Here is a 26431-nt window from a genome sequence, read left to right as displayed (position 1 = left end):
CTAGCAGAAAAGAAGAAAACAATGAAAAATTTGATTTATAATAGCTTTTGTAGTAAAAATTACTATATTTTGCTGCAAAAATCACGGCAAACAAAAGCCAAGCGCGGATAACGACTGCGTAAATATATTTATAAATTGTTACATATATTATATATTTTTATGAATTATAAAATTACGTATGTTTCGGCTCACGCTTTGAATCATCTTCATCGCAATAATATGTAAACGAAGAGCCAGAAAAATCCCCAGCATTATATGACATTTCATTTTAGACTGTGATTCACGTTCCTTATTCCACCGAAGCATAAGTCAATGTGATAATATAAGTTAAAATTGTAAAAATTGTATTTTTAAAAAGTTATTACTTTAAAAACTTTAAAAAGTTTCAAAAAAAAGATTTGAAAATTATTTTTTAAAAGTATTATTGGCATGGATAAGTAGAGGTAATTTTAATAAAAAATTTTGTATAAAACATCTTTGATATCTCGAATAGTTTTTGAGATATAACTAAGAAATGCTCTATCTTTGATTTCATCTTAAAACTTTTCCTACCTCAATTGATATTTTGTAAATCCATCTCTGTTTACGCAACCTATGTGTACATAAAGTTTCACTGAAATCAGTGTTTGACATTTTGCAAGATTGCCTTGTTAAATCTTTTATTATACCAAATAAAAAAAAGGAAATGTTTTATATATAAATAATATTTCTGCGCGATGAATCTATCCCGCTTATCGGATCTATTGAACCGTATACTTTCCTATACTGGTACGCGCGCTTTTCTTCGTCCATTATCCCGCAACTTTTCCATTTGTTATATTCAATGTCGATCCATCTTCACGGGGAAATCCGTCTTCTCGTTCTAGAGCGGCACGACGAATCCAACAGTCAAACTATTTTGCGTTGATCTCGACATGGTGGTGTTGGGTAACGTGACTTTGGTGGAGATCGAACATCCGCTGGAGCTGTCTACCTCCGAAAGGATCCTGTCGGCGGTGGACTTCCCCACGGACAGTCTCGTGTACGCGACTTGGATGAACCGGGTGCAGAACAGGGCGTATTTCCAGCTTTGCGACGTCGGCAGTCTGCTGCCAAATTGCACGACAGTAAGTATTTCTTCATTTTCGCGCGCGAGAGACAATTTTACGTTCCTAGATATGGCACAGAGCGTCCGAGCGAGAGACTCGTTTGATAGTACTCTTTATGGAAATTCCGTTCTCTCTTTCTCTACCTCGTTCTCTTTCTCCGAGCTTTCGTGAATCTTAATTTAGGCGAGAGAGGGCTTCCTTTAGTTGGGCAATAGTATTTTAATTAGTGCTCGCTCGCCCGCGGCTCAGCTAATTCGCAGTTTCGCACGAGTCTTTCGCGACTGTTCCCTCTGGGAACTTCGACGTTACAAATTTCAAGTATCGGTAAAGATTTCGCGTTACAAAATTCTACGATAAATTTAATCTAGCGTTACAAGCATGAAATTAACTTGGCAACGCGAGAGATACTTCTCTTGTGAAGCAATTTTTTTTTCCTCACGTCAAACATGCGAATTAAAATGTGTACAGAGGAAAAAAGAAGCAACTCTAAGAAACTGTAATTACGATGTTCAACTATTCGTGTATTTTTTTTACGTTTTTAAAGAGGAAGAGCAAACGAGTTTTTACTGAATCACTTTATTAATGTACTTGTTAAACTTTGACTGTAGATTTTCTCGTGAAGAGTACACTTATCGATTTAATGTTTTAAGAATAGGGAAGACGGTTAGTTAAACGCCCGCGTTTAAATTAAAACGCACTTTACATCTAGAATATGCTAAAAGATATCAGTAAAAAGTATGTAAAGAGGGGCTGAGGAATTAGAACCGACAGCAACGCCTAGTGTAAGAAAAACTTATACAAACCGTTTTTCTAAAAATTTGCTGTAAAGTTTATTGAGTATGCATTATTTTACGGTTTATTATAATAAAATGTTATTCAATTTCTTAACTATAGAAATTAACAAATACACATGTAGATTTTTTTGGAATAAGTATATTTTTTTAGTATGACCCTTGTTACTTGTTTGTTAGACTTACACTAGAGGATAATGGTTTTCAATGCTAACTTTGAGAAGTTAAAATTGAACTCAAATGGCTAAAAATCCATAAATTAAAACATTAGTTAAAACGAAACTAAAGTCTAAATTCTAAAGGATTTTGTTTTTGTGTTTAATAATTATTTTAAAATTGATTTAAAAGATAAGTTTAGTTTCTTTGTTATTTTTAATTTACTTTTGATTTGGGCCTTCATAAATATATAATAATAAGACCCAATGTCTGAAAGTTAAAAATTTTTTTTGTTTGCTTTTCCATGTATACAATATATTTTATTTCTGTGATTTGAATTGAAGTAAAGTTTTTATTCTCACTTAGTTTATTTCAATATCACCAAATAAAATTTAAAAAAATTAAGAAAATTGTGTGGACCTCATTCGGTTTAGATATCTTAACATTTCTCATCGACGCGATGGCAAGATTTTATTGTTAGTAGGGAACCTTTTCTTTACGAACGTCGAAACGACTTAATTAAATTGACACAACGTAATTCGCTGACCGGGGAACATTTGATTTTTCCTAGGCACTCTCGTATGGCGAGGAAAACGGCTGGGTAGAGCAGTTCGAAGCGCCTATATTCAGCGAGGACGGTACGTCGTTCCTTCTAATATTACCGCAGAAACAGAAGAACGGCAGCGATTGGCGACACGTTGTGCTGGTTACGAATGCAACTAGCGGCAGACCGACCACCACCGCCCTCACCTCCGGCTATTTCGTTGTGACGGAGATAGTATCCTGGGATCGGGAGGACTCGTATCTGTGAGTATGAACGCAATCTACACCGCAAATTAAGCAATGTACCTGAATTTCTCGATATTTTTGGAGACCTGATTTTCGCGACAGTTGAATGGCTCGCTATTTCGCAGACTGTCGTGCTCTAGCAAATTCATGTCGATTTAAATTTTACTACTGTCTATTTGGTGATATAATCGCAAATATAAATTGTTGGCCGAGATTAGAAATAAAATGTGCTGCTTTGGGTGCGAGGGAACTTTGCAGAAAACAAGAATCTTGGATTGGATAAAGACGCGCGAGCATTCTAGATCGTTATTAACGAAATGGATATCTGAATAAGCGACACAATTATTCGACAGGAAAGTTCTTTCCGGAAGTCAGATCAGCCCAATTACTTAAAACTTCTATGTCGATAATCTACTATTAGCGATTGGAGAAAATAGATTACATTTGCACTTCTTGGTAAACTTTCTTGCGATCGCAGCTCTTTTTCCGAATGAGGATCGTGAAAATTCAATCAATTTGCTGCCGACGCATAATTTCTTCTAATGAAACGAAAACAATTGTATAATTTTTTTTCTTAAAATTAAATTAAATTTAAAAAGTAAATTGCACTATAATAATTATCGACAACAGTTTAGCCAATAAAAAATAATTAGAATTAGAAAAAATTATAGATTTATGATTAAAAAACACACTACATTGATACTCACAGATGACTGTTACAAATTCAAGAATTACGTGTGAAAGACTACGTATTTTATCCTGGCTGTTATCCATGTTATTTCCATCTGCATTATTTTACATGCAGTCTCTGTAAAATGGATTTATAGTTCAATTTCTTTTTCATTCATAATTCCAGAGACTTTTGCTCTCTAAAAAGAGGTGAGTTTTCGATTTTCTACGTCTCTACTTCTCGAACAAAGAGAACCGTCGTCGCGTATGCGCATATGCACTCTGTTCGTGGCACGAATTCTCAAATGCGAGATACTCGCTCTCATCCCGGGCCGACGTTCAGAAAGATAGCGAGCGTGCGAAATGGCTCGGAAGTAATTTGCGAAGTGAAAGCAGAGTTCCGCGACAGCTCTGGGAAGTTGCGTGATGTCGTCATCGGCTTTGGAATAAGAGAGAAAGACGGGAAGGGCACTCAGGGATAGAGAGTGAGAAGATAGGGCAAGTCCTCTCTCGACGGTTGACCTCGCCTCGCGCAAGAAGCGACTGACTTAATTGCGCGTTCATAAATTAAACGAGGTCTCCGTCGAGGGATCGAACCGACCCACGTTGCCGTCGCGCGAATTCGCTTTTTCCACATCTCGAAATCCGCGCCGGTCGATTAACGCCCGATGAAAGTAGCCGAGGGGAGTCGAGCTACCGTTCGCGTTCAGAAGTTCGAGAACGTTACCGTTGCGTTGGACGACACCTCCCCGGAAAGACCATCGGAAGACCATCCACTTTTCATCTCGCGGAAAAATTGCTTCGGTCGGGCGTTAACGACGTCGTCTAGAGTTTCGTTGCGCCAAGGAATAAAATTCGTAGCAATTTGCGATTGAAGGGGACAGCGATTGATGTAAACGAGTTCCAGTTGCTATAAATAATGCGAAAATCTTTAATTTGATGTTTCTCAAGTAGTTTAAACTTTCTCTTTATTTATGCTTCTTGTTATGAACGATTATTTAAATTATAAGCATTATATTGATATTATATTTGATATTCAAATTATAATTGAAGGGTTTCTTAAAAAAACCAAACAAGTGTCCATTTTTTAAATAAATCTGATTTATAGCGCAGTGTTCTTTGTAATAGATATAGAAATTCTCGCAATCCAAAAAGTTGAATTTTTAGGAAATGAAATATTTCCTAAATTTCTTTGAGTCGTTTATTGTATAAATGTGGTAACTTTCCTCTTTTCATATAATAAATACGAGAGTTATAGACTTTGATCAATAGTAGGAAATTCCATTTAAAAGGAAAAAAATAAAAAACACCTTTGAACTTGTATGGTTTCTGTAGGAAATGCTTCAATTTCATATAATGAAATAATTAAATTATATTTTATAAATAAAAATTAGGTAATATTATTTTTCTAATAATTAGAAAAGTTGAAGCTAATTATATTAAAAAAGTCGCAACAGTTAGTACGAAGATACAAATCTCTCGATGGCGTTCCGGAAATTTCTTCGACGCCCAAAATTCCCGAAATTTTGTTGAAACGCTGAAACATCCAACGCAGAACGGCCTCGATTAAATGATAAGAGATGCGCTCGCTTCCAGTTTCCGCCATTAAGCGCCCACACGCTCAATGAATTTAGCGAAGTCATTCCGCTGCACATCGTCCATACTCGCACATGCAAGAAGTCGGGGCCCTCAACGAACGCGGTCTGCATCCGGGGTAACGCGCATGAATTAATCATTAGGACGGTGTAAACAGAGAACGGCGCGGCGTTCGCGGGAGTTATTCAGTGGCGTGGCGTTTGCGGCCTGCGGGACGACATAACGGCGTAATCAATGCGCGGAATCCGCAATACGATCGCACTGTGCCAGAATGTATCGATATATGTATATATTGCATTGTATATAACATGGCAGCGTGTCAGCCTGATTAGTATCTCGAGCGAACGATGAGCCTCGCGGACAGACATTCGAGTCAATTAAAAGGTACACCGAGAGTACGATGGAAATGGAATTTTCGACCGCGTTTCCGCGGTTTTGGCATCCAAGAAGATGGGAGATGTAGCCAAATTTGCTGCCGGAGCTGTACGTCGACCAAATGCAAATTTTTGTTAACTAGACGCAAACTGCAGCTAATTCGGTTTCAGTTACCAAAAACCTTGTTTCCGCAGTTAGTTTCTGTATCGCATAACTACTCTTGATCGACCGAACCGCGCTGCGTCCGCGGCATGCCCGCGGGGGGAAGGAAGGAGAGAGAGTGCTCTGCGGTTCGTTACCGGCTAAGTAATTGCAGGAACATGCGTTAATCGCCGGAGATGCCGGCGAGGTTGAAATCGTGAGATATTAAGCGCGTTAAACGCGCCGGGGGATCGCCGTCGCGCGTCCGCCGCATCCCCGAACGAGGGTTGCACCCGAATTAGTTCCCCGGGCGGCGCGACGCGGCGTCTATGCCGCGCGCTGCGAACAGTTCGCGTGGACAGGTCTCGCAACCGCAAGGCTGGGAAACGTTCGTGAGCTGCCTCCGAAAACTCCGCCGCCGCCATCGGTCGGGTGGCGGCGAAGCGAAATGGAAACGTCACTGCACCCCGGAGATAAACACCGGGGGCGGCTACGCCCGTTCTATTAAACGCTCTTATTATTCTAGTCGTCGCGTCGTGCACTCGTTAACCCTGAACCCCGGCGATGTATCTCGCAGAATACGTCTCTGCTCCTCGCCATCTACCGTCGCGAGTTGCCCTTTTTCAATTTTCAACTTCAATTTTAAACTTCTACTTTAGGATATACTTTATTTATACAAGAATTTTTTTTTTAATATAAATATTAGGACTTCTCCAATTCTCTTCCATTGCACGAAGAAACGATTTATATTAAGTTTCACATTAATCGAATAGTATTAATTCGTGCCCCATTGCGATGTATCGCAACCGCGCACGTAGTTTACTGCGCGCGGTTATGGTTTACTGCAATTGAGGTTTTTGCGGTTGCGGTTAGCTGAGGTTGCAGTTAGCTGCGGTTGCGGTTTACTGCGGTTGCGGTTTGCTGCGGTTGCGGTTTGCTGCGGTTGCGGTTTGCTGTGGTTGCGTTAAGTGGTTACGTGGTTGCTGTTGCAGTTATCTGCGCCATCGAATGCAACCGCAACAAACTGCAAACCGTAGAAAACCATATCAAAAAGTGTATGCAACAAAAATTGAATTCTATTGTCTTTCTAAATAACTTTACGTTTTGTAAAACTTAAAGTAACTAAAATGACCAATGCAATCTGAGTGAAGCGCGAAGCTAAAAGAGCTTCGCATGTCCGGGTCATATTAATTGATAAAATGTACAAGAAATATATAAAGCGTAGTATAGCTTACTACTTTTTGCGTAGTAATAATAACATATATTTATGAGTTGTTTTGTGATGTACGTACGTGCTGTGTAAATGTAAAATGGAAAATCGTATATTTAGCTACGAATACAAAATATTTGTTTAGTACTCACAAGCACTCACATTCATTAAAGAATAATTAAAATACAAATGCATCAGAAAGATTAGATTGCGCTTGAATTCTTTTACTGTAACTGTCTTGAATATTGTGTTGTGCCAATTACTCATAAACTATTGGAGAATAAGTACTTTACATATTTAAAGTTAAGGGAGTATCTTAACTGATCCCCTTTTTGTGAATAAAAAAGAAACGTATTAACGTTTTGTCACTTATCAGCAGAGAAACGGGTATTGAAAATGCAGGCAATCTACTAAAAAATATTTGTATGTACACTCGCGTATACTCGTCGCGTATCTTGACAATCGATTGCGCGTACTTAAGAGTGTCAGAAACGGGTATAAAAATGATAGAAAATTATTGCGCCAAAAATGATCGATATAAGACATAAAAATGTTGAAATATTTTTGTAAGGATGTAAATTATCCTCAATCCTTCTATAATTTTTTCTGATTTCTGCAACGGAGTTAACTTATCTATAGTGTTTTTCTTTTAATTCCCTGTAGTTGCATATCGCTTTAATTTCATTGTACGCCGTTTATGCAAGGGTCACGATGCTTAACGCGCGGATTATTCGGATACATCGACGGGAGCGTGCTCGGGGAGAGGAAACAAGCACCGCGCGCCGCAATGCTCTCGCACTCGTCGGTATATCCAATTTATTCCACCGCAGCTAGAATCGCAATGGGATAACGCTGAGCGGAAAGGGTGGCTCGTACGCGGCGTTCCGTGTTACCGGGCCGAAGGGGGAAGAGGCTTCCACTGTCGCCGTTTCAATTTCAACTTTTATAAAGCTCTTACACCCTCGCGCTGGCTGTTGCAAAGGCGGCCTGTGCTGTTTAAGATTTAGACTAAACCGCTTGAAAGTTCGAGGGATTGCCTCCTCCCTCGTCGGCGGATCGGACGCCTTCTCACCAGCCACGACGAGATTCCGCTACGCGCAGCAGGATATTTCGGCATTTAATCCCCGAACGCTAACCACCGCGTTTGAGCTTTTCCCTTTCTCTCTGGTAGAAGTTTTTGCCGTTGTTCGAAAGGAATTATATCACGCAGCTGTCACGTCTTAAATTCATCTCCCGAACTTAAGTACAACGAAAACCGATATAATACGATAAACTTTTTAATTTATCGAGGGTAAATTAATCTTCTCCAAAACGGGATCTATTCCACGCTTAAGTAGGCACGTAACTGATAATAAAAGTAACAATAATTTTCGAGGAAATGGCGGGGAAGACGAAATCAATAACCCGAGAGAGACTTACTGTATCTCCCTTTTTTTTAAATCTTGAATCGTGGATTAATTTCCTTTTTCGTCGGGAGAGAAAATTATGTCTTGCGTAATATTTTGGCCCCGCCAAGTACGGAAGAAAATTTTTTTTCTCGACAAAAATGACGCCAAGAGTTCCGAAATTCTCGTCTTCTCACTTTACTTACTCCAGGGCAAAAAGATAACACAACTTTACTCTTAGTTTAATTTCGAGGGAGGGTAAGTATGCATTATAGGGGATGTCGCTCCAATAACCTTGACACATGTCAAGGTCATCACTTTGAGCAACCTTCTAAACATTTGAACCGGCGCTGGCCCTTTGTTAAAAAAATTATTAACAAAAATAGTTGCCAATGTAAATGTATATTTTATCGTAAAGATTCACGTGAAGGATCTGTTGCGTGCTCGATGAGAACAAGTACATAGATTCCACGTTCTATCTACATGTTTTATGTAGAATACGTAGATAGGACTTTATCGACATGATATCCACATGAATTCTACGTGGACACTTCCATGTAGAGTTTTAATACATTTGATCCACGTGGAATTACTGATGAAATTTGAGGAGATTAAAATAGGAGATAGCAATGTGGATTTTATGGGAATAAATTTACATTGACTTTTATCCTATATAATCCACGTAGAGTTATTGATTAAATTAAAAGTAGATAAAAATAGCAATATAGAATTCACGCGAGTAAATATTAATTAATTTTTATTTTTTATAATCTATGTTGAAATTTTGTTGACATAGAAATAGACACATTAAGTTTGCAAAATCGATTTTTTCATCTGCTGGATTATTCCGTTTAGTTATAAATGCTTATGTTTCTGAACAGCATATATTAACTATTAGAAGCTTATGCTTGCGCTTTTTTTATTTTAAAGTCCAAGATTTCTTTCTTGAACACAGTACTGTTGCGATACATAAAATGTTATCGATAAATGAAATAAATTTATGGTTGAAAAAACCTTGGTCTGCACTTCAATGAACAGACAATATTTTTTTAATGTTTTTTTTAATAAAAATTGTTTCAAATATTTATATTAATTATTGTATCATATTGACATTTTTTTAGTTTCATTCTTATTTAAATGAATAATAGAAAAGTTATTTTATATGCTATTTTGCATTTGTGAAAATCAGTTATAGACCTATCTATCATATACAATTAAGGTGTCATATAATAAAAATGATGAAATTTTGAAAATGAGTTTCATGTAAGTATATCTCGAAAACTATACGAGAGCGCCGATTAATTTATAAGGAAAAGTTAATCAGTACTCTTGCCTCTATAACATATGTCAAGATCAAGGTCATCGGCGTGGCATCCCTTATAATGCATAATTACCCAAGGGAGTTTTATTTCAACGAAATGTAGGCTTAACGATCAAGACGTTTAACGTCACGTAGATGGGAAGAAAGATTAAAAAAAAAAGCAGCGTGTCACCAGTGACACTGAATAAGACGTAATGGTCGCGTAATGAATCAGCGTAATGTGTGCGTTTCCGCTTGACGTAACTTGCGATAAAACGCGATCGTCCAGCGTTTACACACGCGACGTGATGTTCGATCAAAACGTTTTTCAATCAATTCAAACTGTTATCGACGAGGGACATCGGCCCAAACGGGCGGCAACAAATCGCAAACGCGACACAGAGCACAAAAGGCGACGCGGAATCCCGGTATTTCGCCGAGACAGGGCTGTCGAATGGACAAATATTATCGGGACTCTCTAGGAAAACCACCCCACCCCCACAACTTATTTCGCGACGAGCGTTTCCGGGGCGCGCTAGGTGCAATTGCGGCTGTATATAACGTGAACGAGCGATCGTTACGTGTACACGTGGGGCCCACCCGGCGAGTGTAATGGTTTCATGAAAAGAATCCGCGAAACGTCCATCAGAAACACGGTGGAGCAGTGGGATGGTGAGACAGAAAGAGAGAGAGAGAGGGAGAGAGAGGTGGAGGGAATAACTCTGAGCTCCCCGCGATCTCCAATACCATCCGAAGCAATAACGATACTCGGTACTTCATCGAAAGAATTTCTGATATCCGTCTATAACGTAGATTGTTCTGACAATACCGCGGTAGCGGTTGCGAAGTCCTGGGAAAAGGCGCGTGCGACCGCGGCCGCGGAGGTTCAATTTTAGAAATTAATGGGGAGGATATAATTTAAAGTAAACGCGTGGCGTATAGAAGTGCGGGAAAACTGGGAAAATGGATCCCATCGATCACCGCTCGCGGTAATATGATAATTACTTTAGGCCTTTGGGCCGCGAGGTGTGCCGCCCTTCTCCGAAAGCCGCGATATCTTGAAATATTCAACGTTAAAGTTGCCGCGGTTTTTAAATTAGAAGTAGAATTAGAATAGTGACTCCCAGGGGAGACTTCCGCGAAATTTTCTGCGTGCATACGTCACAAGAAACTTTTAACTTAACTTAATAAACCCATTTATAACAAAAAGTATTCAATTTCATGTAATTTTTTTTGTGATTAAGACGTGTTAAGACGTACGATATTAGAAAACTTTGTAATAAAAAATTTTATTTTATTTTTTGTTCTATTCTGGCATGTGGATTCACTGTATACTGTATTCTTATATTTTTATATTCGAACTGTCGCGCATTTTGCATGAGAGTGAAAATTATTTTTGATATTTTTGTACCACGAGAATTTCGCAATTAAATCTCTGCGTAAACAGTCGATTAGAGGACTTAATTAATTGGGTTATTAAAGTCGCCGGGTTATCCAATCTTTCGTGAATCTTAGATTTCATTCGGCAGCGCATTCCTAGCTGTCCGAGCGCGTTGAAACTGCTCTCGTGCGAGCGCTTATGCTAAATTTTCATAGTCTTCATTCTCCGACCGGGTCCGTAATCTCGTACGCTAGGCGCTTTTTATTGGCGCTCGAGACTGTGTCGTTCATACATAATTAAACTATATAATGAAACTCGAGATCGAGGCATTAAAGGTGCGGTTACGGGGCTGTAACGTTGTAATGACAGCTGGCACAGGACGGCGGAGGAAAGTTGAAGCTTTTCATACGATACCTCGCTGCAGGACGTGAAAAAAAAAAAGACGCGCATCGTCACGTCGTTTTACATCGTTTTAAATAGGTTTTACGTCCGTTATTTGTATCCTTTACGCTACATTTACCTTCCGCGTAATTAAGGCCGTAACTTTAAGCTTTTTTTTTTTCAATGTTATGATGGACGATGCACATTTAAAATAAAAATTTTAATGAGAAAGATATTGCATTTGCAATTTTTTTTTGTTGTACGAAAAATATGGGAGTTTCTTGCGCGTACACTGTCAAATATATTACAAGATTAAATTGAAAATAGTTATTTGACTTAAATAAGATTTTGTTATTTTAAGCTTCCATTTAAAAATTATGAAATTCTTTATTTAACCTAAAATGTGGTCGAAAAATCTACATCTAACCAACTTATTTCTGTGATTGAATTTTGTTTCAAAGTAAATAGCGTTTATTAACGTATGTACCTCATAGGAGAGAGTTATCGAATGCGTACTACTTACTTTTTTATTGTATCTCAATATTCACTTGGTGATATTGACGCAAATAAAGAATGGAAATTGTAGCTTGGCGTTTCAACTATCTGTTTAACTTTTCAATCGTAATATATTAATTTATGAATCTTTTTGCAATATGCTTCGAAAGATACAATTTATAGGCAATTAATCGTATAAATCGTACCGCCTTATGAACTAAATTAAAAGTATCGAACTTATGAACTAAAATAATTAAAAATATAGCGAATTATTAAGTAATATTTATTTTGTTAATAATTTATTGAATGAATGGAAAATTAAGAATGTGAAAATAAAACTGACTTAAATTTATTTTTGCCAAGTGACATTTTTCTTTATATCAATTGTTAGTTTTACTATTATCAATCTTTTGTTAATACCATTCATTGTAATAAATTTGCAATGGTACGGTTTAGGAACCTTGATAAAGTTTGTAAAAATATTTGACGTTTCTAATAATTACTGTATATGCAGTAAATTTAAAATATTCTACAATAATTTTTTTTTAACAAAAATATAGAAATTAACTCTGAGATTGCATACTTACATTATTATCAGCTGCACAAATTGATTAAAAATTAACATTAGTTCAGTTGTTTCATTTTTTTTTTTTAATGTTAGCATACATAAAATACATTAAATGTAACTTAATGAATTGTTATCTATGTTGCTCATTTTTTATTTACTTCATATTTTTATTACTAAACGTTGTTTAAAAATATTAAGCAAAAATATAAAATATTGAAGAGGCACGATTCAGGAGATCGGTATGCATTCAGCAATTCTTCCCTAAATAATAAACTAAATTCAATATATTTCTTGTATTAAATTGTTTAACTCTATTATTTAAGTTAGCAGTATTCAATAAGTACAGTGGTGACATACAAATGATTAAAAAGCGATTTTAAATTGAGTACAATTCGACATTTGCGAATTTAACAATATGCAAATGATTAATGGCGTGTGTAATAACGTGCTAATGTGTGTAACGTTAGCAGTAACAACGTGCTGAAGAAGTTAGCATTGAATGGATAAACAGCTTGAAATAGATACACTTCGTGTTTGCCGGGATATAAGGGATTCCTCGTGACGCGAAGGGCACAGCTTGTCGCGATAGGCCAACTTTAAATTGCGCCGTTGAAACTTTCATCGCATTTCGCAAGATAGATAACTTAGAGCGGTGCTTTAACCAGCGAGAGAATTCGTGCACGCGTACTCCGCGAAAATTGCCACGTAAAATGGTGCGGCCCGCGCGTTCACATCCGCTTTATGCAAAGAAGTTTCGGCAAAATTATAAGCTGTACTTGAATTGCTGTACGGTACGCGCATAGGTATCGTTATAATATATAACGTTGCGCTTGGAGAATCGTCTGCTGATAAAGCAATGAATCGATTATCAATGAAGCGGGTTCGATGTTTATTGCATCTCCGATATAGATGGATGTTCGTCGCGAAATTATCTGTAAGTTAAAATTGCGCAAACAAAAAATAAAATGAATATCGATGTTTAATGTAAAATTTTTGCAGAACGAAATAAATGTTTTAGTATCTGCAGGAACTTACACGGAAATTTATTATTATTAATCTTAAACGTTTTTTTTTAATGTTGAAAATTAAATGTAAACTTCAAATACTTGAAAATATTTATAAAGTAGATACTTCATTTTAAATATAAAAATTAACGTTAAAAAATGAATTTGTTACTCAATTAGATTAAAGTTTATATCTTAATAATGGTCTTGAATTATTTTTAAGAATTGTATATTTGTCGAAATAATATTTTTTATTACATAAACAATACATTAAGAACTAGTATTTAGGACATTAAAAACAAGCGTTTTAGTTCCGTTTATTAGTTTATTCAGATGCTGTACAAGTTTTTATTATTTTTAAAATAATTTGAAAATCTTTGTATTTTTGTATGTTAATAATAACGATTCTCATATTTTAGTTAATTACATAATTAGATCATTTTATTCAACAGTCTCAATTTTATTGTTGCGCGTTGGATTACCAGGACATTAATGCTCGAAGATGTAGTATTAACGTGGCTGCAGTGCTGGGAAAAATATAAACGTGATAAAAGCGAGGCGATGATCAATCATCATGTGTACACCGCAAATATTGTAAATTAATCATCGCGAAAAATGAAACGAGATGTACGCATTTTGATAAAGATTTCTGGGAAAGCGGATATGTTCGCGTCTTTGACGCTTTGAGATCGAAACACGAAGAAAGCCAATAATCGCCAAACCATTTTGGCATTATTTCGATTCGACGTATCCGGCCGAACCGGGAAAGCTTATCGGCAAGTCACTACCAACTGCAATGCATTACGTGGATATCATAAAAGTTGTATAACAAATGCATTTAATCTGCCGATATTACGATATCGCTCCGGGAAGGTTTCGAGTAGGTATAATGCAACGTTATTCCGGTTTAACCCCGGATTTCCGAGACCATTGAAGCTTTCGAGTATACGTATATCATATACATATACATGCTTTTAATACGCTTTCGTGGCAACTGTAAAAGGTAACTTTGCAACTTCGAAACTTCGCGAGTCGGCAGCTGCAAAGTCGTGCGCGCGCTGAACGGGAGCTGGGATACTCCGCGAGCGTCGCAAAACAAAAACTGGCACGCACTCGAGTTTGTATTTATCAGTTCCCCCAGGGCACGTTGGATTCGCTGATTAATTTCCTTACGGAACACTTACCGCGCTCAAAAGGCCGAGTGCTATTCCAGCGCTCCGAGCTGTGCAAGTCCTGTAATTAAATGGCACAGCAGTGGATATATATCACTCCCAATAACTAATGTACCGGGATCAATTCTAGTAATGCACCAGGGATGAGGAGGCTGAAAAGAAAAATTGCTCTATCGGTTATCCGACCCGACCAGGCGGGACGAGCCAATTTCGTTCAATTAAATCATCAGAATTTTTTTTTACCCCGTACAGCTTTCTTTATGAAAAAAAGATCTGATGTATTGCGCAACTGATTAATCGTAAGCATGAGATATGTTGCCTCGCTTTGCTAATTTAAAGTTTACAAAGTTAATTTATTTTGGTTTAATTCGCGCGAGTGGTGCAACAATAGCACTTATTTATCGCACCGGAAGAAATTACAGAAGATACTTATCACGAGTTTATTGATTAGCAATTCCAGATTGAAGATATTGATCGATTCAAGGGCCTCTACTTTCACGCGTGAAGCTTGTGCAAAATTCAGTGATCCTCGCCCTTCGCAGATTGCTTCCTGGATTCTCCTGAATAGGAAATAATCGCCATAAATGGGCAACACATCTTCAAGTATTGTGTAGCTGCTGGAATTTAACCCCAACGTAACACGCCATCATCCTCGATTATGACAATGAGGTATCAGCTGCCAGGCGGAGGGTCCCGAGGGTCCCAAACCCCCACGGAACTCTCCGTCGACTTGCTTGATATCGATCGATCTTCATTTTCGAAGAAAGGCGCGTGGTGTTAGAGCCACCAAAAGTTGAAATTCTCGAATACGGTGCGAGAGAATGACGGCGGCGGCGCGGCGAGGCCCCGAGGTCGTTCAAGATTGATGCGATAGGCTAAATTAACAGGATGCTCGAATTAATCCATTCTAAATAACCCCGAGTCATCTATCTTACCAGCCCGGCGGAACTGCCGGCGACTTACCGTGTTCGCTGGATTCCCCTCGGTTTACGCGAACGATAGAGAATTCACGAACACTTCCCCTCGGTCCATTTTCGAATCTTCGAGATCTCATCTCGACAAATATTTAATAATCGTGTACACTGAATACATTCATACGAAATAAGAAGAGAGGAAGAAGAAAAGAGATGTGGAGGACTTTTTTCTAGTTATCCTTTTTAACAAACTTCAATAACATCCCGTTCGTTACTTTAAAAAAGAAAATAAAACTAAAGTGATATAATATATTAGAAAGGACCGAAGACGAACAAAATCAAGGATGCTCAATTAATCATAATACAAGTATTTTTTTTATCAATATCAAATTAACAAATATATAACGAAACAAGTTTCAACTTTACCCGAGTCTTTATCAGCTGTGATTGTGATTATTCTTTTGACTGTAGGACACTGATTATAATTATTCAGGATGGACTGCTATGGACTTGAAAAACCGAGATAAGTCATGGAAACTTAAATCGGTGTCCAGGGAAAATCTGAAGGAGAAAGCAGAGAAGGATATTAAAAATGTCTGAAATTTGAACTTTGCTCACAATTTCCTTAAAGTTTCTCCAGTTTCTTATTCTAAAGAGTAACTACATTTTTGTTTTAATGTTACATCTAATTTCATCAAATACATTCAAACCTTATGCACTTTACAAATCATTTCTGAAGTGTTAGAGCTGTAGCATATCGATAAACTTAAGTAAGCAATAGGAAAAATAACCAATCAAACAATCACAGTCCACAATTACTCCTCTCTCGTAAGAAGATAGAAAAAATATATTTATCCACTGTAAAGAACATACTTTTCTCTACTTGTCATTTAAATTTTATTTAAAAATTATATATACTAGCGTCGCTATTTAATCATGTTTTCACAACGTGTGACTAATATATCTTGAAGAGTTCAATCGATTGACTTGTAGTTTTACACACTTTTTTTTAGAAAGATTAAAAACTAATATTTGACGTAAGATTTTTAACGAAAAATTGCTGTGCTGATTTTGTTTCAACATGATTTTTTAAAAACGGCTGCGTCAAGCAGATCCATTTCAATTTTATACAGTTTGTATCATTTTATTTTTTAATGAGTCCTTTGAAAGTAGCAGTGGTCACTGTAAACGCCGTTTTTTAAAACATGATTTAGGAAAAGCTGAAGAGCGATCCCATTTTAAATTTTATTTTTTAAATAAAATTTAAGTAAAATTCAAATAAAGAAAAATATTTACAATAAATACGATTTCTCTATTTCTTTCTGCTTTTTCATAAAAAATTTGTAGTTAAGTTTTATTTTGATTCGTCTAGGTATACATGCATTCTTAAGATTATATATCGATCATGAAAAATTTTCAGTATTTCTTTATTGCAAACCATGGAGAAATCAATGAATTTTAAAATGTATTTTCTGTGGCAACCCTGTAATTGCAGATATTTGAGAATGTGGAATTACGTCAAGCAACAGTTTTTTGAAGTTTCTGGTAACAAGTTTTTAAGAAAATATCGATTTCGAATTAATTTCAAAGATTATTTCAAAAATTTAGAAATCACGCTACTATTGATCTCTAGCATGAGCGTTACTCACCCACTGATTCTCCAAGTTTTCAGACCACGTCTAGCAATTCCATTCGTAATGCTGCATCACTGAGCGCTGCAATTTGCATACGCATAGATAAAACTCAGGAAATCTTCAACAAACAGCATAAGTTCCATTGCATCAGATCACTAGTTTATGCTAATATTGCACTAATATTCGAACTGAAAACTAATTTAAAAGTCTTTAACTTTATGAACGACAATTGAATTATTAAAATATGTATGCTTTTTCTTGAGATTATAAATATAGTATATCTATATTTTATTAAACATTTTTTTTATTTGCTTAATGAAAAATTAATATCATTGCATAAATGGAAAATGTTTTATTGCTACCTTATTCTAATTCTAAGGTACTGAAATGGAATTAGTGATCATAGAAAATAACAAAAAATAGTGTTTTTTCATAATGGTTCATCTTATGGTTTATTCGCAAAAATATATACATATTAAAAAAATACAGATCGTATACAGAAAATACGATTTAAAATATTTTAGAAAATTCTTTGGATAGATGTAGGTACATAAGAAATACTTGTTATTGTTTCATTTTTTTGCATAAAAACATTAACATACAATACAATTTTATTACCTATAAATAAATTGTAAATTTTGTGACAAAAATTGTAATTATGAAGTAACTTGCCAGAAAATCATCTTCGAACATCCGTTTGTGTGACCTCCTCTTCTTATCCATCCTAGGTGGACACGATTGTGTAAAGTCTCTCGGATTTTAAAAGAAAAAGATAGATGCTTTACATCTACGTAATGCATCCCTCGTACCGTGGAAGCACTTGGGAACAGACAGAGAACAATAGATCTGATTAATACATGATGGTATCAGCGGCATACAGGTACGGGCAAGCGGCGGACAGTCAATGGCCGCAATTTACACCATCAGCTTTCTGATTGTATCTAATGGGCAGGATTCTGCTGACGTAGCCGCTTGATAACCCAGAACGGGAGCGACTCTCAATAAATCGGGCACCGGAGGTTTCCTCCTCCGGTGACAGCGCGGTCCATATGGAAATTGCGCACTTCTGTTTAGCGGGCGGTGCTCCGTTTGTATCTGCACTGATGTAGAACACACCCCCCCCCCTGGCTGTCTGAAGAACATCTGACGGAGTGAAGAGGGGAATTAGCAAGACACGAGATAATAATTAGCGAAATATATCTCGCCGGGACACGTCCCGGTGAAGTAGCATCGGGCTAGTGGACAATTCGTCTTTGGCGGTCCCTTATCGCGTATCTTAGGGCCGCAACAGGTGTTCTCCATGTCTTCGGTAATGCAGATACCGAAGAACTAATTTCTTAGCGGTAATGTGTCGGCGCGACACTTGGCCGACGCGAGTGACGATTTCCCCGCCGCGCTTCTGCGTGTAGCGAGCGACAGTCTCATTGCCAGTTTATTACATCGTGCGAAAGTAAAATCTTAAAATTAGAAGAAAGTTGCCAAAACTGACATAGGCCTTTTAAAATGACACGTTATTTCTCACTGAAAGTGAACTCCAATACTAATAAAAATATGACCTGCTTAGGTAATTGAAGAAACTAAAATTTATAATTCATATATTTTGATGGATATTTTTCTGTACTAAAACTCGATAAAAACAAATTTTTTAAAAGCTAGAATAAAATTTGTACGATTTTTCTTTGCAAAATTACATAGTTTGAAATTGAACGGTAGTGAATATATTATTGAAAATATTTTTGACCATTTCACATGTTTGTAGCGTTTTAAAATTGTTTTATTTAAATTTTCATTTTTTTAATTTTAGTTTTCTCATAATGCAGTTCTGAACATAAAAATTGGAGTGCAGCATAAATCGACGCATATATCGATAAAACATATAAGATAATAAAAATCATGTAGAATGAAAGGCATAGCTTTATATGAACGATTTCATCACCAGTTTATTATATTGTGCGAAAAACCTAAAAAAGGATCTGTAAAATCTATTAATTATTCAATGATTATAATTAATCATTGTCGGTATAAATCGACAAAAACATTTTATATTAAAATAAAAGATTTCTATTAATCTTTATATACTTCAACTTGTAAGTATTTTGTACAGAAAAAAATATGAAAGGAAAAGAAAATACAGCTATGTCGGTTTTAGGGCTCGCTTTGTTAGATTTGCTCATTTTTGCTTATCTATTACGAAAAACTTAATTATTGCAAAATTCGAAATGATATTATAAAAAATGCTGTCCGATAGAAAACACTAGTTCTAGTTTGTATTTATGTTTCCAAAATTTTATTTTTAGTTTTTATTTAAGAAATATTAAAAAAAACCAACAAATATGTCGACAACCTTCTTCTACATACATGATCGATCACGCACGAGGTTCCAAAAAAAAAAGCAAATTTCAAAAATGCTAAGTTAGTAGAACAGATCAATCAATATTGCGCGAATGACAGGTTGTAGATTTATGAAGACAACTGAATGTAGCACGTCTATCGACGAAAGATATTTGTTTTTGTTACAGATATTACTTGGCCACTTCGGAATCCGATACGGCGGTTCAGCATTTGTACAGAGTGTCGCTGCTGGATTCGGGACACAAGTCGGCGGCGTGTTTGACTTGTAACGTTGTCAGAGAGAAGGACGGCAGCCGCTGTTTGTACAACAGTGCTAAATTCTCCACTGACAATTCGCATTACGTGCTCACTTGTGCCGGGCCTGGAGTACCCGACATCGCTATCTACAATAAGGTACGTATCCATCTGACGCTTCCCTATTTCTCGTAGCCCTTTCTACCCGTAAACCCGTACACTGTTGTATCCTTTATAAAACAATTTCCTATTTAACTTACACAATTTAAAAAATTTTAAAAGGAAAGACGTAAAAATAAGATTCAGCTAAAACGTAAAAATAAGATTTTTACATTATCAGTTACTCAGCCAACAACAGTACGTTAATAAAACTATTTCAAAAACAGGCGCAACAGGTTTTTAATAAAAAAGATATAAATTTTGATAGATTTTAAAGATTTCAGAATAATGTTCAATGATGCAAATCTTAAAGCAGTGTACAATTATTCAAATGCGAAAATAAACGCGAAGGGTTTGTGTAACAATTTTAAAACGTAATGGCATAAAATATAACTATTGCATTATTAAATTTAGCGTAGGTGCGCATAATTCTGGGCCTTTGAAGTAATTAATATTCGAAATTCAAAATAATGATCGTAATCCATCAGATTGGACCTGTAATTTCATCTCAGGAACGTAACAGGTATCTCGTATATTCCCGCCTTCTCCCGTACTAGTTTCAGCTTTGAGTGCAATGTTATTGCTGCGCAACGCGTTTGATAGGTTTCATCAATCATTACGTTGTATGCAGTCCGGATTTCTACAAATTTCATCCCTTCCGAATGGAGCTAGGGCGCGAGAGAGATGCGAGAGAGAGAGAGAGAGAGAGAGAGAGAGAGCGAAAGAGCGAGGTCGTGCATGTATATCCTGTGAAATTCCTTTTGCTGCGCGCGTTGCATTACGAATCGCAATATTATATCCGGACCGCGAACAATGATCTTTCGTATCGCACGCGCGCACGCATTTGCATGCGATATAGACGTATGGATGACAGGCCGCGTAATTCTGCTAGTGAGCGTTACACGAACCGCGGTGGGCCGCTATCAGACAACCGAATCGAATAAATTTCGTTACAGCAATACGGGATACGCTTGTAGTAGGTACTATGCGCCATACGCGGTTTAGTCCCGGCACGCCGCGCTGCGAGTAATATACGAGCGGCCGCCGCCGGCCTGGTGCACCCACCGTGCTCTGGTACCGGGTCGGCAACGGCATAACAAAGCTCTCGCCCAAAATCCCGCGCGGGAACGCAAAACACATTGCGCCCGCGATACCGTTCGCTTGGCCTAATCAGATCGAAATCACACCGAGACAGATTATCGCGACATTGTTGGCGACCTCGTAAAAACCATCGTACACGACGAGGCGGCGCGATAGCACCGGCGATGCATCAAGCCGCGAGTGTTTTCAGTGTGTGTGTGTGTGTGTGTGTGTGTGTGTGTGTGTGTATTCTCGTATTGTTTTTGAATAAGCCGTATAAAAGGAGAATAATTAAGCTTGCGAACTAGAGAGTCGTTTATCTCGACGCGCAAGTGCGATTGTGTTATGCGTATTCGGCAGGGTGTAGCTAGAAGTTTTATAGTAATTAAATGCAAAAATGGCAAAAAGGTGGATTTTTATTACGATTAAATTGTTGAAAGTAAAAAAAATGAGCTTCTGTCACATTTTAAAGTGATGGTATTGCAAAACTATCCAAATTTTGCCTCGGCTCTCGCTATTTGATCGCGTTGCGTGCCTGCAACCGTTTTCGACCCGGTCACGTTTTGTATCAATTTCCAATTTCGCTACGTAAATAAAACACGTTCAGAGAAATGGCGCAATCAACAACGGCCGCTGGCTAGAATCGACGATTCAGAAGCGTCGCGTATAAATTTAATAACTTATAGTGTGAACAATGTTGCAGAATTAAATTTGTCGCGCGTAGTCTTTGGTGCAACACTCGTTAAAAAAAGGTTCAGCGTCACTTTTGAGTTTATTGAATAACAAACCTTCGTCTTTAAATCTTTAAACCTAAAAGAATTACCTATTGAATCTATTACATTTAAATGATTGGAAAAATACATTTTACACTGCTCGAACAATATCAAACCTGGAATGTTGTGCAATTTTTTTTACATTAACTCTTTCGAGTTCGAATTTTTTTGAGAAATGGAACAAAGAGTCAGGTTTTTTTTATTACAAAAGGAGGCCTATACTGATAATGCAATACCGAAATAATATCGATTTTTTTCATACCGGTATGGCAAACCAAAAAGAGAAGACTGATAAAGCACGATACCAATATGGATGTATATTGGTTTGAATACCGGTTAATATCGATTAATATTGGTACTAACGTTTTATTAAATAATAACATTATTTATTTATTGCCTCGGATTAATCCAATTACAGATCAAGTTCATATAAAATTATACTTGATTTTGTTATTAACAATTTCTATACAAAATAATCGTTATGATTTGAGGAGTCATTTTTTTTTGTAAAATGTGTGTTTACAAGAATAATAAAAGTATTAGTTTATAGTGTTATTTTTTCTCAATAAAATAATTTACAGTTTTTCCAGGGGAGGGAGAACTTGGTATGTTCTTCTTATAACATTAATATTGCTATTCCGACTTCATGGCTATATTTAAAATCCGGCGAATTGCAACGCGCAGTTTAGGGGAATCTTGTAAATGTTTATAAATTTACCTAAAAAAAATTAATGAGCATTGAGAACTGCTTTCGACCGATAATGCTGTATTTATTATTTTAATTTTTTTTATTTTATAATTGTATTTATATTGCAATATTTTTTTATTAGAGTTAATTTAAACAATTTCCTTCAAATCCTGATTGAACTAAATAGCTTAATATTGATCAAAAATATGTTTTTTAAAGACACAGGTATATCTATATATCATTAGACTTAAAAGAGTTAATTATTTGGATGAAAATTTAGTCACAATTAAATTTTATACTTTTATTCTATTTGTTAGGTTAGAACAAGGTGTTAGGATAACTGAACTAACACTACTTTTACGCAAACAAAATATTAATAAATGTTATTTTAAGTTATCAAAATTTTATTAATAAAAACTGTACTAATGGAATTATATCACTTGAATGAAAATTTATTCAGAACACTATTTCAAGGTTAAAATTAGGAAAGATAACTATTGAGAATTAAGTATAAAAATATAATTCAGGTGTAATTATTTAAAAAGCATTGTTTATGATAATTTAGTATGCAATCCAAGTGATATTATAGCATTATATTTGATAACATCTGCATCGCAAACATCATGGTAATCACGTCATGCAAAGTATAATATGCATGCGTAATTTATAATTACGCATGTTTGTGTCAATACTGCTATTTAATAAATTTAAATTTATATATATTGAGATATTTTAACATCTTTACATCGCAACAATACAATGTTTATAGGATAAAGAATATTTCGATGAAGAAAAATATTAATGAATGTCTCTTGACAAAAAGAGATAATGTAAAAAAATTATGATTATAATCATAGATACGAATAAATTTTACTTTATTTCTTTTATTTGTTTCTTCTGATATACAATATTAATAAAGTCTATTTTTTAACATTAAAGGACCTCAATTAGAAAATCTAGCTTTTCGTTCGGAATTTCAATAATTTCATACGCATGTAATTTTAATCGCAATTCAATCAATTGTCTCTTTCGAATTATAACACTCGCCGTATTATCGACAAATACAGCACATTTAATTAATTATGATTAGCAGGTTTAATTCATCAATTAACGATAACCAATTCTGGTGAAACTGTGAAAGCGGTTATATTATTTATTAATATAAAATTTGATTAACTCGCATTAACACAGACACGTGTTCATTCCTCATTCCGACATTATGGCTTCTAATTATTACATTTTGAATACGAACTCTGACAAAGGCCATAGCATGTAAGCGCGCATGTTTTATGTATATACGCACTTACACGGCGTTTTGTATACAAATTTATAAAATTTTATGCATATTTTCTTCTCATTTGCAATTCTTTTCCACGAAGTACTTACGAAGTACTTACGAAGTGTTTCTGCTTTTTAAAAGTATTAAATGTCTTTATTTATTTAAAAAAAATACTTTTAAACTTATATATTTTAAATGATTAATAATAATGTTGATTAATAATGATGGTTAATAATTAATAATAGTGAAAGTTTATTAAGCACATAAATGTTCTATCTATGCAATTATTAATTAAAAGAAAATCAATAGGAAGTACAAGCTTATTGAAAGTCTTTTTATGAAAAAGCGCAATAAATAAAAAAATCACACAAAATTTAAATCGATCGATTAAAATAAAATTGTAAAAGAAATTATGAATACACATCTCTCGAGAAGAAATAGCCTCAACTCTCTTCATTGTTCTATCTTCATCTTGAAACTTTGATCGAGAATGACTTAGCGCAAGGGTCTGGGTATTACCAGTCAAGGAGAAACTCCTCCTCAGACCGGTTTTCTTCTCTTCTCTCTTTCCAGTCTATCTATAATCTATCCGTCCATTTGCTTATTCGCCAATCTACCTGCGCGCCCACCGTCTTCGAAGAAAAAGTTTGCGGTCGGATGAAAGTTTCATTACTTTCGATAATCAAATTCCTCCGTCGACTTTCCGTGGTGACAGACTGGCCGGGACGTCGCAAATTACCGGGGCGAGAAAAGGAGGAATGCACTTGGACAAGAACGATTATTCGAGATAAACGAGACGGATTTATTCACGTATACGAGAGAGATCTAAATCTACGAATTAATATTAATAACAGTTAAACATGATCGAAGTAAAAATGTATCGTGTTTTCTATTCTGTGTGCAATTTAAGCTCAAGAGTTCTTGTTTCGTTGATATAAATATAAATTATATAATAATTTTATTACGTTTCATCATATTATATAAACGAAAAGCAAGAACTTGAACTTAAATTAGAAATAAAAAATTTGTTATAATTTTCTGTCACGTTCAATATGTAATAATATTATAAAATATAAATTATACAATAGGACCCTTAAATTATGTTGCATTTTGATGTGTCTCGGTTCACTATAACACAAATGCAAGATAGGCCTGATCGACATTGGTCTATTTCCGTTGTACATAATCCGATTATCGCGACGAGAGACGGGACAAGAGGAGAAAGAGAAGAAGTGAAGAATTCATTGAACTTCAAGGGCGTCTAACGCAAAATGTCGAGAACGAATCCACGTGCTTTATCGCGATTAACGGAGCGAAAATCTGACTACCTATCTAGCCTTTATCACTTATTTTCGCGCAGCTGCTTAATGCTGATAATTGGTCTTCTCGCCTGGGAAGCCGTCGACAATGAACGTTAATCCAATTACGTTAAAGAGCGATCTTGTCGATGAAATTCGCACTTTCAGACCGCGCGAATCGGTCAGCCTGTCTTCGACTTCGGTCGTTTTAATTAACGCGAACGTTTTCCTTTTGTTTCGCAACATCTACGCCGAGTTACAGATGATCCGTATAAACGCGTTTAGAAGATTTTCTTTACTTTGATCATATCGTAACAAGTTGCAAAATATTTTACGATCTACATTTACTTTCTTGGTCTTTCCAAATTGAAATGATCCTAAACGTTTATCAAATCATAGAGATATTTTTTGCGGAAAATTTTTCATAAAAGAGTGCTGCGATATTATAATATATGTCACTGCACGTTTTTAATATCAATTTTTTTCGGGATTAATAGAGCGATTTGTTATGTGCGAATATTACACGTGCGTCAGCAAAGTCGCAAACAGGCACGTACAAAATCCCCTCTGGAATCCCTTTGTCGATCTTTAGTGCACTTTGACGAGATTTATGAGGCACTCCTGCATGCCGATCCAATTACGTCGATATTATGATACGGACCTATTATCGAAATTTACAAAAGGCTCAAAGTGATGCCAATTGATCGCGCTTGACTTTCCGATATACCATTATTGCCCTCCGCTGCGCGTCGAAGAAACCTTTTCATCCCTGGGAAAATTTGCGTATATAAATTACGCAGCGAGATTTTCCACCAATTTGGAGTCGATTCTTTTTTTTTCTTCTTTCTTTTTTTTATGCAAACCATTAACAATGGCTCCAACTCGCGGTCATTTGCGGTATGCAAATACAGTTATACTGTGATTCTAACTCGCAGCTGAGTTTCCGTGACGATAAAGTTCAAATAAGTTACATACCATTGTTTGAACTTTTCTCTTGTTCTCTGTGTGCCGGAAAAAATATTGAACGCTTTCAGAGGTACATGAAAAATTTAACGAGAATATCAAATTCCATTCTTCTTTGCAAGTTATTTATAGTATTTTTTATTAAACTTGATAGAATTTATGTTAGGAGTTAAAATAAAATTTTAATTAATTAAGAATTAATTTTGAAAGCGATTTTGTGAGGAAGTTCCTCAGATTTAAAAAAAATAGAGGGAAATCACAAGACTTTTCCTTCACATTTAAACTCAACAGACCCCTCGAGCGAACTTAAAACATTTTTACTTGTTCAATCGAAAGCAAGTGTTCTGCTCATATGTAATATGAAAAAAATTTGCTCAAATTTGAAAATTTACTGCATTTAATAGATCTTGCAAATATTTCTGTTGCAAAATTTTATATAACATTTTGCAAAATCCTTTCAGAAGTGTGAAAGGTTGAAACCTTCTTGAAAGCTTTCCACAGTACACCCAATCGGCGCTGTATATTTACATGGAGAATATCGAATTCCATTTTCCTC

The 26431-nt window shown here is 35.9% G+C and overlaps 1 protein-coding gene across 1 annotated transcript in view; it reads left to right on the top strand.

The window, feature by feature from the left end:
* Nucleotides 1-848: 848 nt before the first annotated feature.
* The window catches only part of LOC120357212 (venom dipeptidyl peptidase 4-like), a 48584-nt gene continuing 23001 nt past the window's right edge, over nt 849-26431 (top strand). The window contains exons 1-3 of the mRNA XM_039447204.1: nt 849-1106; nt 2607-2842; nt 19569-19794. Of these exons, the coding sequence (XP_039303138.1) occupies nt 915-1106; nt 2607-2842; nt 19569-19794 (654 nt within the window). The 5' untranslated portion in view covers nt 849-914. The remainder of the gene's footprint in view (nt 1107-2606; nt 2843-19568; nt 19795-26431) is intronic.

Source organism: Solenopsis invicta, chromosome 3 (assembly GCF_016802725.1).
Source record: "Solenopsis invicta isolate M01_SB chromosome 3, UNIL_Sinv_3.0, whole genome shotgun sequence".
In the NCBI taxonomy this organism is placed as follows: Eukaryota; Metazoa; Arthropoda; class Insecta; order Hymenoptera; family Formicidae; genus Solenopsis; species Solenopsis invicta.
The sequence above is the reverse complement of the archived record's forward strand: the minus strand, read 5'-3'. Positions and strand labels throughout refer to the sequence as shown.